Raw genomic sequence first — 15,129 nt, 5'->3', positions numbered from 1 at the left:
ACCTTTCCATTCAGTAAGATGTTGATCTGAGAGTAAGCTGGCCTAAAATACACACAATTATCCCATCTCCTCTCTTTAAACTTAATTCAGGCATGCTGTTAGGACAAAGTGTTGTGTGTTGCCGATAAAAAGGATTGTATTCCCTCAAGGACTGCTCCCTGTTTGTTTAGAGGGTGGGACATTGTTTACATCTTGATACAGAATTGAGAAAAGATGGCGTCCTGCGTCTTTGTCAAGCTTGTGCCTCATTAATCTCAGATGTGGCTTCTCATGGTGAGAGGACCTTAAGTAGAAATCCACTCTCAGACATTTCTTCCACGACCCTTCTGGTTTTCCTTTTCACATGATTCTCATAGATGAGGCCTTTTTGAAGTTTAGTAGCCAGCTTGTTGTGTTTACATGAATTTAATTTCATGGTGGGATAAGTTTATTGTGAACTCCTCTTTCAGTCTCATCCAGGGGAAAGTGGAGCCAGGCAGCGTTAACAAAAGCTTAAAACAGGTTTTTGAGTCGTCTTTGTTTAAAAAGAGATACCCTGCTCATTAGATTTAATTATTTTCAAGCATTAATTGCTGTAAAAATACACTGGGCATATTTTCCTAAACAATTAAAAGAGCTATTTGTAAGTTTAACTTTTTTCTACTTAGCCAGCTTTACTTGCCAAGAGCTGCCTCTAGCCCATTACAAACTAGCTCCAGCCAATCCAGTTAGCCTGTTTCTACAAATTTTTACATTACAAACCAGTCAACGTGGTGTCCAGTCTTCCAGGAGATATATGCATATTATAACGTCTTGTATTGTGTATACTGTAGCTGAAGTTCATGGCAAGATAACATCCGGCAATGCTAACATCAGCTGTAGTGGGTAGTAATAGCAAAACCTAGTCATGGCTCCTTTAATGACTTTTGCTTTGCACTTCATATGCTCACTGTGGCTTTTGTTGTCAATTGTCTTTAGCGGCCACATGCTAAAAAGCTATTCAGAAAAGTGACATAGCAAGCAGACAGGGTCAGAGGGGGTGTGTCCTGGTAGTAAATGTGTCACTGCATTTCCCCTGTAGAGGAAGTCGTACCATATTGAACTAATTGATGAACTTCACCTCTTTCTGGCTTGTTGCCTCTAAAACTAACCAGATTCAAGGCGTATGGAGCAGATGTGGCCGCTCTATCCCTCTCTGTGTTTTAACACACACACACACAGTTGGCCCACAACCTGCTGACCCAGCTCGTCACACAGCGGTGTCAGAAATGCCAGAGAGGATTAAATTAGACCCTGTATGCATCATATGTTGTGTTGTTAAACATTTGTTATGGAAACTTCCCACGCAGTCGTTGGTATGATCATCATGTGCACTGCTGATGGCGGAGCTGTTCATTAAGGCTGTTTTTAAAGATCCCGAGTTTGGCTTTCACGTTGGAACTTTGACTCATGAGTTTGGAAGGTTGTCTCGCTTCGATGTTCACCGCCGTTGCTTAGCAACTGCTGTTGCCCAGATACAGCAAAGTTCTGGGGTTATGTAGATGATCTAATGAGCGATGTTCCCCAGCCACACCAAATATTTTCTTAGAAAGCTAATTTTAGCATTTACAACAATGATGATTAGTTTCAGACTTTTAGGTTTTAAGTAGTGAGGTCTCTTGGAGTGGGGGAATTTAAGTACACTTACCAGAGTATTTGTACCCAACCACAATGATGTGGTATTTGCACTGTACTTTTGTGCTGTAGCCTACTCTGCCCTACTAAGCCAGACCGCAGTAACTACGCGAACAGTGAAACTGAGAAAATGGCTTTAAAGTTTTTTGATTTGCCTTCCAAATGTGTTGTAGGTAGATTAGTGAAAATACACAGATTGACAGGTTTTCATTAAGTAATATTCATGCAATTAAATATATGACCACATATTTTACATTTTACCCCTAAAAAGCAGATACTGCGCTCTGGTGCCAGCTGGTTTCCTTACACAGATAGACATGCTGAGGCAAAGTGCAGTAACTACAATGTTGTTGTTTTCTTCCAGCTTTCATTACTTAATTACTAACTTTGACCACCTCAAAAATGATTAATAATTTGACAGTACAAACTTTAGTGAGCTAACATTTAATGGCCAGTGTTTAGCTAAAGTTTTATGTGCTTGTGCTAACCTCCCGAAGCTAATGTTTGCTAGCTACCGTAACTGGCTAGCAGTGTGTAATCGAGCGCAGTAACTGCAGCTGAGGTACAGGGAAAAAGAGGCAGAGTGCAGTAACTGCGCAGTTACTGCGGTTTGGCTCAGTTTTGAGCGTGATTTTGTACAGGGAAACAGATATAGAGTGCAGTAACTGTAGTTACTGCGGTTTGGCTCAGTTTCAAGAGTGATTTTTTTCATACCTCATATCTCTAAAACTGAGCAAAATTGACCGCTGAAAATTTTACACAAGATAAAACATTTATTGACAAGTTCAATTTTACAAAAAACTCAATTTGGAATTTTCACGTAGTTACTGCGGTCTGGCTTAGCAGGGCAGTAGCCTACTATTGTTAGCTACTCCATTGCAATTTCATGGGAAATAGGCTAATGTTCTTACATTTATCTGAGAGGTTTTACTTTTCATATACAATATATAGCCTATATATTTCTTTTTTTTTTTTTTTTTTTTACATAGAAAGCTTGTGTTTCTTAGCCATTAGGGCATGTGACCCCCACTTTTGTTTTTAATTATTAAATATTTCACACACACACACACACACACACACACAAAAAAAGTAATGTCAGGAGCCAAGGAGTTTTAAAAAATGAAAGCAGATTTTGTGTTTGAAGTTTGTTTTCCTTCTTTCGCTTTTCACATTAATCATCAGTCATCCCCTGAGATTCATCTTGTGACTCTTTGGAGGAAGGTTGGGAACCACTGAAACACCCGACTGCATATCAAGAAGTTATAATTAACTCCACTTACACTCACAACAGACACAATTGTTAAAACACGAGGTACATTTAGCTAGTATACTCATTCTCCTTATTGACTAAAAGTAGGATTTGATTTTCTCCACCACTGTTATGTAACAAAGCTGAAGAGGTTCCAGAAATTGTTTGTGTAATAAGAGTGAGAGTTAGCTGTCTCGGTAACTTGGATCGGTCCTGCAGGTCTGTTTCTATCATCAGCCGGCCATCTTCCTTCACTGCTGTCATGGAAATACTTGTCGATGTCCCACATGTAAACGTCCGACCTCAACCATTTGCCATGTTTACATGTGGATCACTCATGCTAATAAAAGCCTGGTCAGCGCCTCCTTGAAATCATCTTCAGTGAAATTGGTCAGACAAGAAGAGACCCCCACCCCCTTACTCTCTCCTCCCCTGTGTGTGTGTGTCTGTGGAGCAGGGTGACCTCTGCTTCGAGTGGGTGTTTCTGTTCTAAACATACTGAGGACCATCTGAAATGTTAGCTTGTAGCCTGTGAGAGCACAGTGCGCTGTAACCCAACACTTGCAGATACACACATGCATGCACTCAGTTCGGGACGTTGTGTTTGGCACTGGTGCTTGTGAAAATGTGATTGTCTGTAGACAGTAGATGAACAGCCAAACAGGGGAAAGAATCATATGTACTGTGTTTAAATGGAGGTTAAACAACAGGGGAGGCAAAATTTTAGCAACAGATCAAGAGAAATCTGAATCCCTGAGGCAAGTGCCGGAAAAAATATATTTATGAGCGCCTATGTGAACAAATACATGTCGTAAATGTCATCAGCGGGGAGGGGGGTGGACCTCCTCCTTGTGATTTACATATTCCACTTGAGCATCAGGATTATGTCATCAGAGAGCCTTGCAAATCCTGCAGAACCACATTGATGAGTCTGACAGTATATCCCTTATGCAACTACTAACATGGAGCTACAGCGTGTGCTCTTCTAGATGAGGGCTGAAACTCTTTCTGAGGTCGTCTCAGATTATAGCACTGTGCTTTTTGATGTCTAGTAGTAGCTAATTCAAACCACGGTGTCAGATCAAACGGCTCCAAAGAAGATTAAATGAGAGCAAAAAAATATCAATTTGTCTGATATGTCTGTGAATGTGTGTGGGCATGCAAAATGTAATGTTTTTAAATTGTAGATTGATGCTTCAGTGGGTGGATGATACTGTAGATTAATCTGGTGTGTTGCCTACTGGACTAGAAGAGTGCAGTTTTCGGTGGCATAATAACCCAGTGGCCTTAATCCTGTTCTATAACCACAGGGGGGGATTCCACTGCTGCTCTCCCACTCTTTGTACCCTCCTTTTGGGCACCAGTGGACCTGAGCTGGATGGCACAAGGAAGCGTCCACGATTTCACCGGTCATGTGTATGTAGCGAGCTTGACTGTCTCCGACCCTCAACAATGAATTTACAAAACATCACAGTCTGGCTGGGATGAGGTATTCCTTTACTAAAAGTGATAAGAACAAAAGGATTTTCTAAAGAAGATCAAAATGTGCTCCTTTTAATCTGTCTGCTGGAACACAAGATCAGCAGAGAGCCGGGGAATCATAGTAGCACAGTAGCAGCACCGAGGCCAATTTCCTTCCCTGGCCAAGTTCAAGTCATTCATGAAGGCTTTGGCATCAGGTAGCTGGAGGCATGGGAGCCTCAGCATGCCCTTGATGACACACACACACACACACACACACACACACACACACACACACACACACACACACACACACACACACACACACACACACACACACACACACACACACACACACACACACACACACACACACACACATTAATGCACACACAACACAACCACCCCCATAGTAGGACTTCTTATATATGCTTCACCCCCTCACCCTGCTGGGACCGTGGTGTCCGCCTGCATCTGCCTCTCTGAGCGCGGAAGAATCTGATGCTATCTGGCACTTCTATGCCACACATGTGTGTCACACATTGGTTTCTGTATGACCACAACGCAGCCTTTAATAAGACCTCAAGCTATGACTCCACATAAATAGTCAATATTGAGCAAATGGCCTGTGGGATTCATGCTTGAGTCAGAATTGGGAGTGGTTGGAGCATGTGTGTGTGTGTGTGTGTGTGTGTGTGTGTGTGTGTGTGTGTGTGTGTGTGCGTGCGCCTGTGGTGGGTCATAATTAGACAGCAATCATGGCTTAATTAGTCAGGCACATCCAAATGAAGATCAGTAGAATATTGCTACTTTGATGATATATTTTATATTTTGTTATAGTTACGATATTAAACTAAAAATATCAAAGAAAATACAGGATTTATTTTTCAGTATTACAGATTTTTTTTATAACTTTAATATAAAAAGTGAAATGAAGTGATTTTTATACAAACAATTGTAAATGATGGAAATCCCAACTGAACAGAGAAGGCTTCCTCAAGCAAGGTACAACATTGTGGGGGGGGGCACAGATTTCTGGGGAGATTAAAGAGATTATGCCCAAGGCTGGGTGAGAGAACTGGAGCCTAATGTACTTTAACTTATTGAGGGGGGAGGTCCTAACATTGTTATGGGAGGAGGAGGAGGAGGAAAGAAGAGAGTCTGTGCCATTGAATTCACGTCTGAAATTCAGTCGGTGGATGAAATGAATTTCTTCCCAGACTTCACGAGGAAATTATATCCTGTGAAATCCAAAATACAGCCACATCGACAGTTCCCCTCATTGTCCTGCTCAGCATTCCTAGCATACCAGATATGGTTGTATTGTATATACTGTACATACAGTAGTCGTACAATGAGAAAGAGCCACCACCAAACTGCTGCAGTGACTGCTTAGTTTCTGCTGCACATGCAGAGTTTTAGACTGCACAGATTTCATAACGGCATGTCTTTTGTCTCTGTATTCAGTGTCAGTCTGTGTGTGTGTGTGTGTGTGTGTGTGTGTGTGTGTGTGTGTGTGTGTGTGTAACATCACAGGCTCTTTGTTTCCGGTCTTGTGAATGCTTTGTTCTCAGTAGGGATGCATCTGTTCTGTCTTTATCCCTTTCTCATTCTTTACAAGGTTGTAGCTGCTGTGTATCCAGTTGTTATCATAACTCGCCCACGTGCTTCTTTCATCCTTGACATCTGTCCTTTTTTTTTTTGCAACACTGAAGCTTGATGAATTTCTTTTTTTTTTTTATACCTCTCAAGTCAAGTGCCCTGAGGAAGCTTTATATCTTCACTCCCTGCTGTCCGATGCTGCTCCATATCTCCCACTCTAGTTCCTCGTGGCCATCCCCTCCGTGGAGGGACGGACCAGAGGACAAGGCCCTGCTGTAGTCTTTGTCTGCTCTGATTGAGACTCCAGTCTCAGTGGTTGTCAGTGGCCCAGATTCAGATTCAGGGTGTGAACCCAAACGAGGTCCTCTTCCTTTTACTCCTCCGCTCATTCACTCTCTTTCTGTCCCTCATCATAATGAGCCTGAGCTCAGCTAATGGCTCTCAGATGAGAAAATAGCAGCTCTTCAGTGGAAAGCTTTCCAGATTCATATTGTCTATTTAAGAAAACACACAAACAGCAGCACACATTCGCAGTGCTGGAAAAACAGCACAGTGTGGATTCTGTCGTGCAGCTCTGTGACTGTGCTGCTCCTAGTGACTCAGCTCAGTTTGTGTGAGACACTTTGGTGCAGTGTTTCAGTCTTCCTGAAGCAGTCCCACCCTGTATTAGTTACTGTGTGAAGGTGATGTCCACCTCTGTGCCTGTGCCAGGAGACGGCTGCAGGGGAGGATCTGCTGACTGTTGAAGGACAAGACTGGCAGACAGTAGAAGCACCTCGGATGGCGCGTGGTGTTGTGCGCGGCATCGCACCGCAACATGCATGTGTAAAAACAGGCCTAACATCTTAGCTGCACGCTATAATGGCTGTTAAATTGATGTGAAGCCTTAACTGGTGTGATAATCTTTCTTCTTTGGGGAATTCCCTCTCCAGCTAAGAGAATAATCCAACATAAGTTAGGGCCATATACTACATACTATCCTTTTGTCTTTAGTTCCGGCAGCTGGTAAATGCTGAGTGCAGCTTCCCCAACCTGGCCTCCCTGTTAAATCCACAGGCGTAAGAGCTATTTACTCAACAGAGTCAGTGGGACATTGAATCCTAAATCTCTTCCCTTACTCACGCTTCACTGGCCCAATTATGAACCCAATCACAGCAGCACCTACCACCAGGACATGCCACTGTGTGGAAGTGAATGAATGAGCGAATAAATGAGGGGAAAGTGTGAATGAGGAAGTCACAATAGGAATTTTTGAAGTCTGAGGTTTCATAAGAAATAAAGAAGTTTTTTTTTCCAGTTTCAATTCAGACATTTCAATTGAAAAGAGCAGCTTGTGTCAACACAGACAATGGGAGGTTTCCTATTGTGACAGTTGCAGCTGCATTGTTATTCAGTGTGAACATGTTCTGACTGTTAAACTGTATCAGCGCTAACAATGTTCCTCCTTCTTCCTTTTTTTTCTCCGGTCCACCTGTGGGTTTCTTCTTCTTCTTCTGGACCGTTCTTCTCCTTCAGCAGGAAACAAGCTAAGGTATGTACATGTCATCTGTCTCTGTTGCAGCGATGTAAAAACAACTGGCGTGGATCAACAGAGCTGACGCATGGTGTCTGCATTTAAACAGACAGTCTGAAGTTATTTTAGAGCGAGTAGCCATTTGTAGTGACCTCTCACTCCCTGTGCTGGCATGACAGATACCAAAAATAATCCAGCGTCTGGATGCAGCACAGCACACAGGCAACACTATTCCCCACATGGGGCCCAGTGGCTCATCCTCCGCACAGGTCCACACAGTCTGTGGTCCATCTACTGTCGTGCTGTTGTTTCTAGGGGATGATTGAGAGTGTTTAGCAGTTCGGTTGGTCAGCAGGAGCCGGATGGATGTCCGTGTGAATGTGTCAGTGCTCTAAGATCTTGTGAACACCCACAAAGGTTCTACAATGAGAGAGGGATGAGCGCGGACACTGGGGCAGTGTGTGTGCGCATTCAAAGCTGCATTGTTGGAGTGCACCCCCACCTCCCCCCTTGACAACACGCTGGTGACTAGCTCAGAGATGTTTCTCACACACACACACACACACACACACCAGGGACAGGCTTTGTACCCAGTTACACTCGGCGGACGGTGGAACCAGAGAGAGTTAGCATGGGCCACAGGCATGCGGTGGTCTCTGGGGCCCGTGAACCTGAGTTACCCCATAATACCCCCTCAGCTAGACGAGCACGTGGCCGCCTAGCTGCTAAGTTATGGTGGCACTCAAATCAGTCTCCTCGCATACTAAAGGGTCAACAGAGGCTGGCTGCCAATCACATTTGACCAGTTTTCATCCTGGAAATAAATTACAAAAGAGATTTTTGTGCTTTTTTCATCTTCATCATTATCTGTACTGGTGGTTAATAGTAATTGCGCAATCAAGAACAATTTGTTGCGCAGTCACACCCTCAGGCTGGACAGAGGCAGAGCGGAGGGGATCGAAGTCCTAGTTACCAAACCAGCTCTAATTGAGAATGATGGCACTTTTGTTCCTTTGAATGGCACCCACTCACTTGTCTGGAGTCACTAGAGGAGGTCTTGCTTTCAAAGCATTCAGTGATCTCAGTGCTTCCCATGCTGACTGTGCAACCAGTGGTTCCTTGGCCAATAGCCTTTATTATGATTAGAAGCGAGTTCAATTATTTTGGGGTATTTGTGCTCAGGGGAGGGGGGTGGGAGGGGGGTGGGGGGGGGGGGGGGGGGGTGGGAGGAGGTGCTTTGGCAGCTCAGCAGCAGTGCAATGGAAGCCAGGAGTAGTAACATGTGTTGCACTGCTGTGTGATATCTGCAGGATAACAGAGCAGTAGTAATTGTATTTTGTATCTTGGAAGAAATCTTAAAAAATGAAAAAAAAAACAAGCATCTGAACTTGGATAGAAATAGAAGTCTTGTCCTCGGCCAATACACGCAGAAGTAATGAGTTTCAGGAAAAACAGCGGAAGAAAACTAACTAAATAACATGCCACCAAATTAGGATTTCATAGAAGTGTAATTATAAGTCAAGAATAAACCTAATATGGTCATGAAAAAGTTGTTACCTTAGACACAATCTGGAAAACCTCCCGAGAGCTGTTTACAGCGATGGAAATACCCTAAAGAAAGCATTCACACCTGAATTTGGATACACAGAGAGACATCGGTTTTCATAATTTCAGATCTAACTGAAGAAAATTAGGACACACAAATGCTCTCCTAATGAATTCAATGCAAACTTTGAGAAGTTGGATCTCTCATAATCTGACCCGAAAACATAATATATTGGTGCATGTTGTGCTTCAAAGTTGCAACAAGCATTCTACTTCAACTTCAACTTGTCTTGCTGCCGGTCGCTGCACGAGTACAATATTGAATATGAGAGATTATTATAGCTACTTCAATGAGAAATTGAAGGGGGGGGGGGGTTCAAGTGAGTACAGTAACAGGAGCAGCTCTGTCTGTCAGGAGTCGGGGGTCCTTGGCAAATGAGGCCTCTGGTCTTTTCCCACAGAGCATCCTCTCTGTGTGTTAGCCGTCCAGAGCTGATGCAGGTGCCTGAGGGCCACACAAAGACTCTCTGCTGCTGAGGTCCGTGTTGCGAGACCCAGCGCCGAGGGCTCGGAGCCAGCCTCCACCAACAGGAGCAGCCCCGTTTCCTTGGAGACGAGGGTCACCGGGTGCTGGAATTTCTTCTGGGGAGCGCTGACCCTGATTTATGAATTCATTTAACTCCAGCCACTATGACAAAACACAGGGCAGCTCACAGTGGATTTGTGCCGACGGTCGCGACCACGGCACCTTGAGGAGCGTTACCTCCGACAACGGTGCTCTAGTGGTTAGACTTCATCTCGCTCTCTCAGACAAGCTCGGTCCTGCTTCTTTACTGCAGGGTGGCGTGGTAAACCACGATAAGCCTGTAAAGAGAAGCGACACCACTACTTAGAAAGTGTTGTACTGTACATGCTTGGGCAGGTGTGAGAGGCGTGTGCGTGTTAACACTCCCTGTGCCGTCTCCTCTGCAGGTGTTCGCTTTTGACCACTGTTTCTGGTCCATGGATGAGTCCAACGTTCCCAAATATGCTGGTGAGTCATAAACACTGAAACTGATCCCTCGCTCATCACCAAAGCACCAAAATCACGTCCCATGTAAAGACCTGCTGAGCTTTGTGCAGTAACAGCGCAGGGAAACTCCCTACTTGATGGGAGGCTTTTTTTGCATCATGCAAAGTAAAGTGCAGAGTTGGCAGATACACAGTGATTTGCATTTTGAATACACTGAAAAATGTAAACAACAACATTTTTTTCAGTTTAATGCCATATATTTAAGATATGAGAGACTTGAGTATAGATAGATAGATAGATAGATAGATAGATAGATAGATAGATAGATAGATAGATAGATAGATAGATAGATAGATAGATGGTAATATGAAGACTGCAGATTGTCTCATCTGCATTTCAGATTACCGTATGCTTATGCATACATCTCACGCATCCACTCACATGGTCAATTCAATGTCTCCAGCTCCCCATTCATTTCTCCATTGAATGCGGCACAGAGGAGGTTACAGCCACTGTTTTTTTTTGTATCTATAGAAAAGAGTCGGAGGCAGATTTACATAAGACATTATGCTCGTCATAGAGCTCTCATTTTGTGATGGGCAGACTTACATCTGCTTTGTGCTGAACCGACAAGGCAATCTGGTCAGTGAAGGGCTGCCTCAAGGGCCCGGGCCAAGGCTTTATTTAGCTCATTAAACAGCTGTCCCATTCAGTAGGAGCACGACTGCGAGCAGCACAAGAGATTTCTCAACACAGCACGGCATTTTCCACACAGCCCAGACAGGAATCTGTCACCTCTCATGAATCTGAGTTTCATGTTTGGTAGCTCCCCTCTGCACTGATTGTTAAGGAAGACAGAAAGATAGGAGCAGATAATAGTGCTCATGTAATTGGATGTTTTTTCTGTTTACCATAATCTCCATGGTGACTGATTCTTTGTCTAAAAGGTCAAGAAGTGGTGTTCAAGTGCCTTGGAGAGGGAATACTTGAAAATGCATTCCAGGGATATAATGCCTGCATATTTGCCTATGGACAAACAGGTAACTCAAAACCCACACAAAGCCTAAACTGAATTACTTCTATTTGTGCTAAATCCATTAGATCCTGCAATCTTTGAAATGATTAATAAATTATAAATTGGCCCTGTTACACTCAAATTGAAGCCTCTAAGTACATTTGCAGGCAGAGTAGTGTCCAGATGTGTAGAAGTTTAAAGAACGGGAAAATTTGTATTTGGGATCACACTGGTAAATCACTTAAGTCATATCCTTCCTCACCCTGGAACAAATTAGCTTCTTCTCTATCCTGTTTCCTCTCTTAGATGGAAACACTAGTAAGGAGACACACCTATTTAATTGTTTGAAGAGAAGACACAAATATTGTAGTGCCCTGACAAGTCACATGATGTATGTGCCAGAAAGAAAAAAGAGTTTTGTACATGCTGAAATCAGCGCTTAAGTTAGATTAGCAGCACCTGCAGTAATAGAAAGACGTTAAGTTTTATTATTATTGCATAGACCAGCACTGTAAAGCCTTCTGTCTGCAGGATTGTGTGTGTGTGACTCTGCTGTGTCCATCCAGGTTCGGGCAAGTCCTTTTCCATGATGGGGAACGGGGAGCAGCCGGGTTTAATCCCTCGACTCTGCTGCTCGTTGTTTGAGAGGGTCCACAGGGAGGAGAACGAGGCCCACACTTTTAAGGTGGAGGTGTCTTACATGGAGATCTACAACGAGAAGGTCCGTGACCTGCTCGATCCCAAAGGGTGAGTCTGATTTATGCGCTTTGGGGTTTTTTTCTCTCTCATAATAACAAGCGCACGTGTCGTGCTCGTGCAGCAGCTCACTGAATTTAATGCTTCTGACATGTTATGACAGCAGCAACTGTGTCATTTCCTCACAGTCCTTATTCACTCCAGCTCGCAGCGACCTCTCCGTCCGCTCCGTCTTTGTGCTGCTTTGCATGTCTGTTTATAGCTCTGTTGTGTCTAGTGGCGTGAATGGAGGACAGGCAACAGAATGATGTGAGTAGGTAGCTCAACACAGTCATTTCCTGCTAGAACGGCGGCCAGCGTCGCTCCTCGGACACTGCTGTGTTCTTCGCCTCCATGGTCTGATGTGGGTTGGCAGACAGACTGCAGGGGAGGGCGAGCTGTGAAAGAGAGTGTCTCAGGGACATCTGTTTGTGAAGCCGGGAGCAGGAGAGCAGTCAGAGCTGCCTGTGAGCCCGGCCTCAGAGAGGGACAACAGTGCAGCTCTGTGTGCCGCAGATGTCGGAAGATGCGGACAGACGCAGTTTGATGGCAACTTCCTCTCGCTTATATTACAAACACCACACTCTTCTGATCTCCCTGTGTATCTGTCTGTGATTTTTTCTTTTCCTGACCATTAACTGTGGTATAGGGATGATGTAGAGTCAAGTGTAGAGACTCAAACTGTGAGCTAGTAGCTTTTTCTTTCTAGTGGTTTTTAACTCTCGTTTGCTGCAGTGGGTGGTAGATTACTAGGCTGGCAGCTTTCTGCCAACCTCAGCCGTTATGTAGCCATGGAGAGGGATTCAGTGACTCTGTCTGATCTATAGGATTTCTCCTCGACACCTGGCAGACAGCCAGGTGAAGATGAGCTTCAGTTTACTCACCTGCACCATCTAGTGAGACTCCAACCGCCCGTAGTTTGACTCCGCCTTTCACATTTTGATCGTAAAATTCTCCAAAAATAAAATGCAAATCTCTCTCTGCCTCCATTGTTTCTAAAAGCACATCAGTGAGCCACACTGTTGGCTGAGTGAAACTTCTTACAGTAAAAAAAAACAAAAAACTTCTCGTTAACATTTTATTGCTGTTGTTGATTGAGTTATTTAACAGTACGTGCCAGCCCGACCATTCATAGAGCGTGGAAAGAACCACATGAGAGTACAACAAGTGACATATTTGTGCTGTCAGCAGTTTTCAGAATTTTCTGAATACAAGGTTGGAGCCGCACATATACAGTATGTCCCTAATTGGAAATGGCCATTATTCCTCCCTGTGTCTTATTTTCTCTCCCTTTTCTACTCATTGCGTTGCCTTCTCTGTCTTTCAAGGAGCCGTCAGTCCCTAAAAGTTCGGGAACACAAAGTCCTGGGTCCATACGTGGATGGCCTGTCTCAGCTGGCTGTGACCAACTTTGAGGTGTGTTTTTCACCCTTCTGCCATCGCAGTGTGACCATAAGGAGAACCTGCGTCATGTTTCACATACACGTTGACATGATTTACAGCATCCAATAGAAATTACTAGATGTCACCTCCCTGGTTGTTAAGCCATTGATTTTTCGGTTTAGCGAGTTTTCATTTTTACACACAGTCAAATTTCCTTTGAAGGTCGATCTTTAGTTTTTCAGTCATAAGGAATATAAACATATCAAGAAAGTCTAAAACGGCAGACAACTAAAACAAAAAGAAAAGAAAAGGGCATTATCAAGGAAAGTGATATAGGTCAGACATTTCTTCCATCTCGTGGCAGAAACATCCTCCCTCCCTCTAAGCTGTTACGTCAGTTTTTCCATAGAGCAGCTCTCCATTGCTCTATAGTTGGAGGCTCAGATACCAATTTCCTGTTATTGATTTCTTCTTACAATATCCTTGACCTATCATTCATAATGATTTACATTTCCAAGGTGTCGAGGCATTGATTTAAATTTGGAATACCCACGTAGTGTAAAATCCTGAGTGCAGAAACTGTAACAACACGTATTCCTGATGGGGATGTAGTCACTGGGTTTCATGTTGCTGACATGCCAATCCTTGGCAGGGCCTTCCTTAATTAAGTTTAAACATCTCCGCCCTGTTCCTCTGTGCTCTGCTCCGCCTGATATTAGTCCGGTGAATTTCCCATAGCCTTGGCTCGCTGCCTGCTGTGACCCAGCTCAATCACATGGCACACAGCCATATGTGAATACCACCTGACTGCCGGGATCATACAGAGGCCTTTGCAAGTTTTTTCCACTGAAACGAGAACAAATGATATCTTTCTTTTCCACGTTTCTGAAAGCATCTTACACACAACAGTGACTAATTCTTTTTTTTTTTCATGACCTCACCCTCTCTGTCTTTTCTTCAGGACATCGAGGTTTTAATGTCAGAGGGGAACAAGTCTCGCACAGTTGCGGCCACCAACATGAACGAGGAGAGCAGTCGTTCGCACGCCGTCTTCAGCATCATTGTCACTCAAACACTTTATGATCTACAGTCTGGGGTCAGTATTCTCTCCTGTTTCGTCACTGATTTGTTATCAGAGGACACCAAAACGAATGCATTTGTGTTTATCTCCCTAATCTGTTTATCTCATGGTGCCTCTGACCGGCTGACTGTGCATATTGTGACTGTAAACAGAATTCAGGCGAGAAAGTGAGCAAGCTGAGTCTGGTTGACCTGGCAGGAAGTGAGCGGGTCTCCAAGACTGGAGCTGCCGGAGAGAGACTCAAAGAGGGCAGCAACATAAACAAGTGTGTATATTGTTAATATGAAAGTCCAGTTAATCATTTGACAGGTGAACTCTGATGGGGATGGAAGTAGATTTTGTTTTTGTGTCGTTTTAGATCCCTCACCACGTTAGGCTGTGTGATTTCTGCTCTGGCCGATCAGTCTGCAGGAAAGGGGAAGGCCAAGTTTGTGCCTTACAGAGACTCAGTCCTCACCTGGCTACTGAAGGTCTGACTTGCATATTTTTTCTGCTATTGTAGTTTGAGAACCTGTAACGGCACACAGTCTGCTGAAATGATCGAAAGGAAAACCTTAGCATCTATATTTTCTTGTCTTCAGGACAACCTGGGTGGCAACAGCAAGACGGCCATGATAGCCACAGTTAGTCCAGCAGCCGACAACTACGAGGAGACGCTCTCCACGCTACGATACGCAGACAGGGCCAAGAGAATCGTCAACCACGCCGTGGTGAACGAAGACCCCAACGCTCGGATCATAAGGGAGCTCAGGGAGGAGGTGGAGAAGCTCAAGGTTCAGCTCTCGCAGGCCGAGGTGAGAGAAAGGGATCAGGTGGACCAGATGGGCTCATGGATAAATGAATGCCAGATCAATCACATGATGGCCCAGCCTTTACTAAT

General features: G+C 44.1%; 1 protein-coding gene across 3 annotated transcripts in view; it reads left to right on the top strand.

Annotated features, from left to right (window-relative positions):
* kif13a (kinesin family member 13A) overlaps positions 1–15,129 on the top strand; it is a 37,544-nt gene that overhangs the window by 4,986 nt on the left and 17,429 nt on the right. For 2 of the 3 annotated variants that reach the window (XM_083990471.1, XM_083990470.1), the window contains exons 1-6: positions 11,732–11,797; positions 13,114–13,201; positions 14,130–14,264; positions 14,402–14,514; positions 14,608–14,719; positions 14,831–15,043. In XM_083990471.1, coding sequence (XP_083846597.1) covers positions 11,751–11,797; positions 13,114–13,201; positions 14,130–14,264; positions 14,402–14,514; positions 14,608–14,719; positions 14,831–15,043 — 708 coding nt within the window. In that variant the 5' untranslated portion in view covers positions 11,732–11,750. Of the gene's footprint in view, positions 1–7,480; positions 7,497–9,995; positions 10,057–10,982; positions 11,076–11,616; positions 11,798–13,113; positions 13,202–14,129; positions 14,265–14,401; positions 14,515–14,607; positions 14,720–14,830; positions 15,044–15,129 lie in introns of those variants that run through there. The other variant, XM_083990472.1, reaches the window with a different exon arrangement.

Source organism: Trachurus trachurus, assembly GCF_905171665.1.
Source record: "Trachurus trachurus genome assembly, chromosome: 16".
Classification (NCBI taxonomy): Eukaryota; Metazoa; Chordata; class Actinopteri; order Carangiformes; family Carangidae; genus Trachurus; species Trachurus trachurus.
Note: the sequence above shows the minus strand (reverse complement) of the source record. Positions and strands in the feature narration are given on the sequence as shown.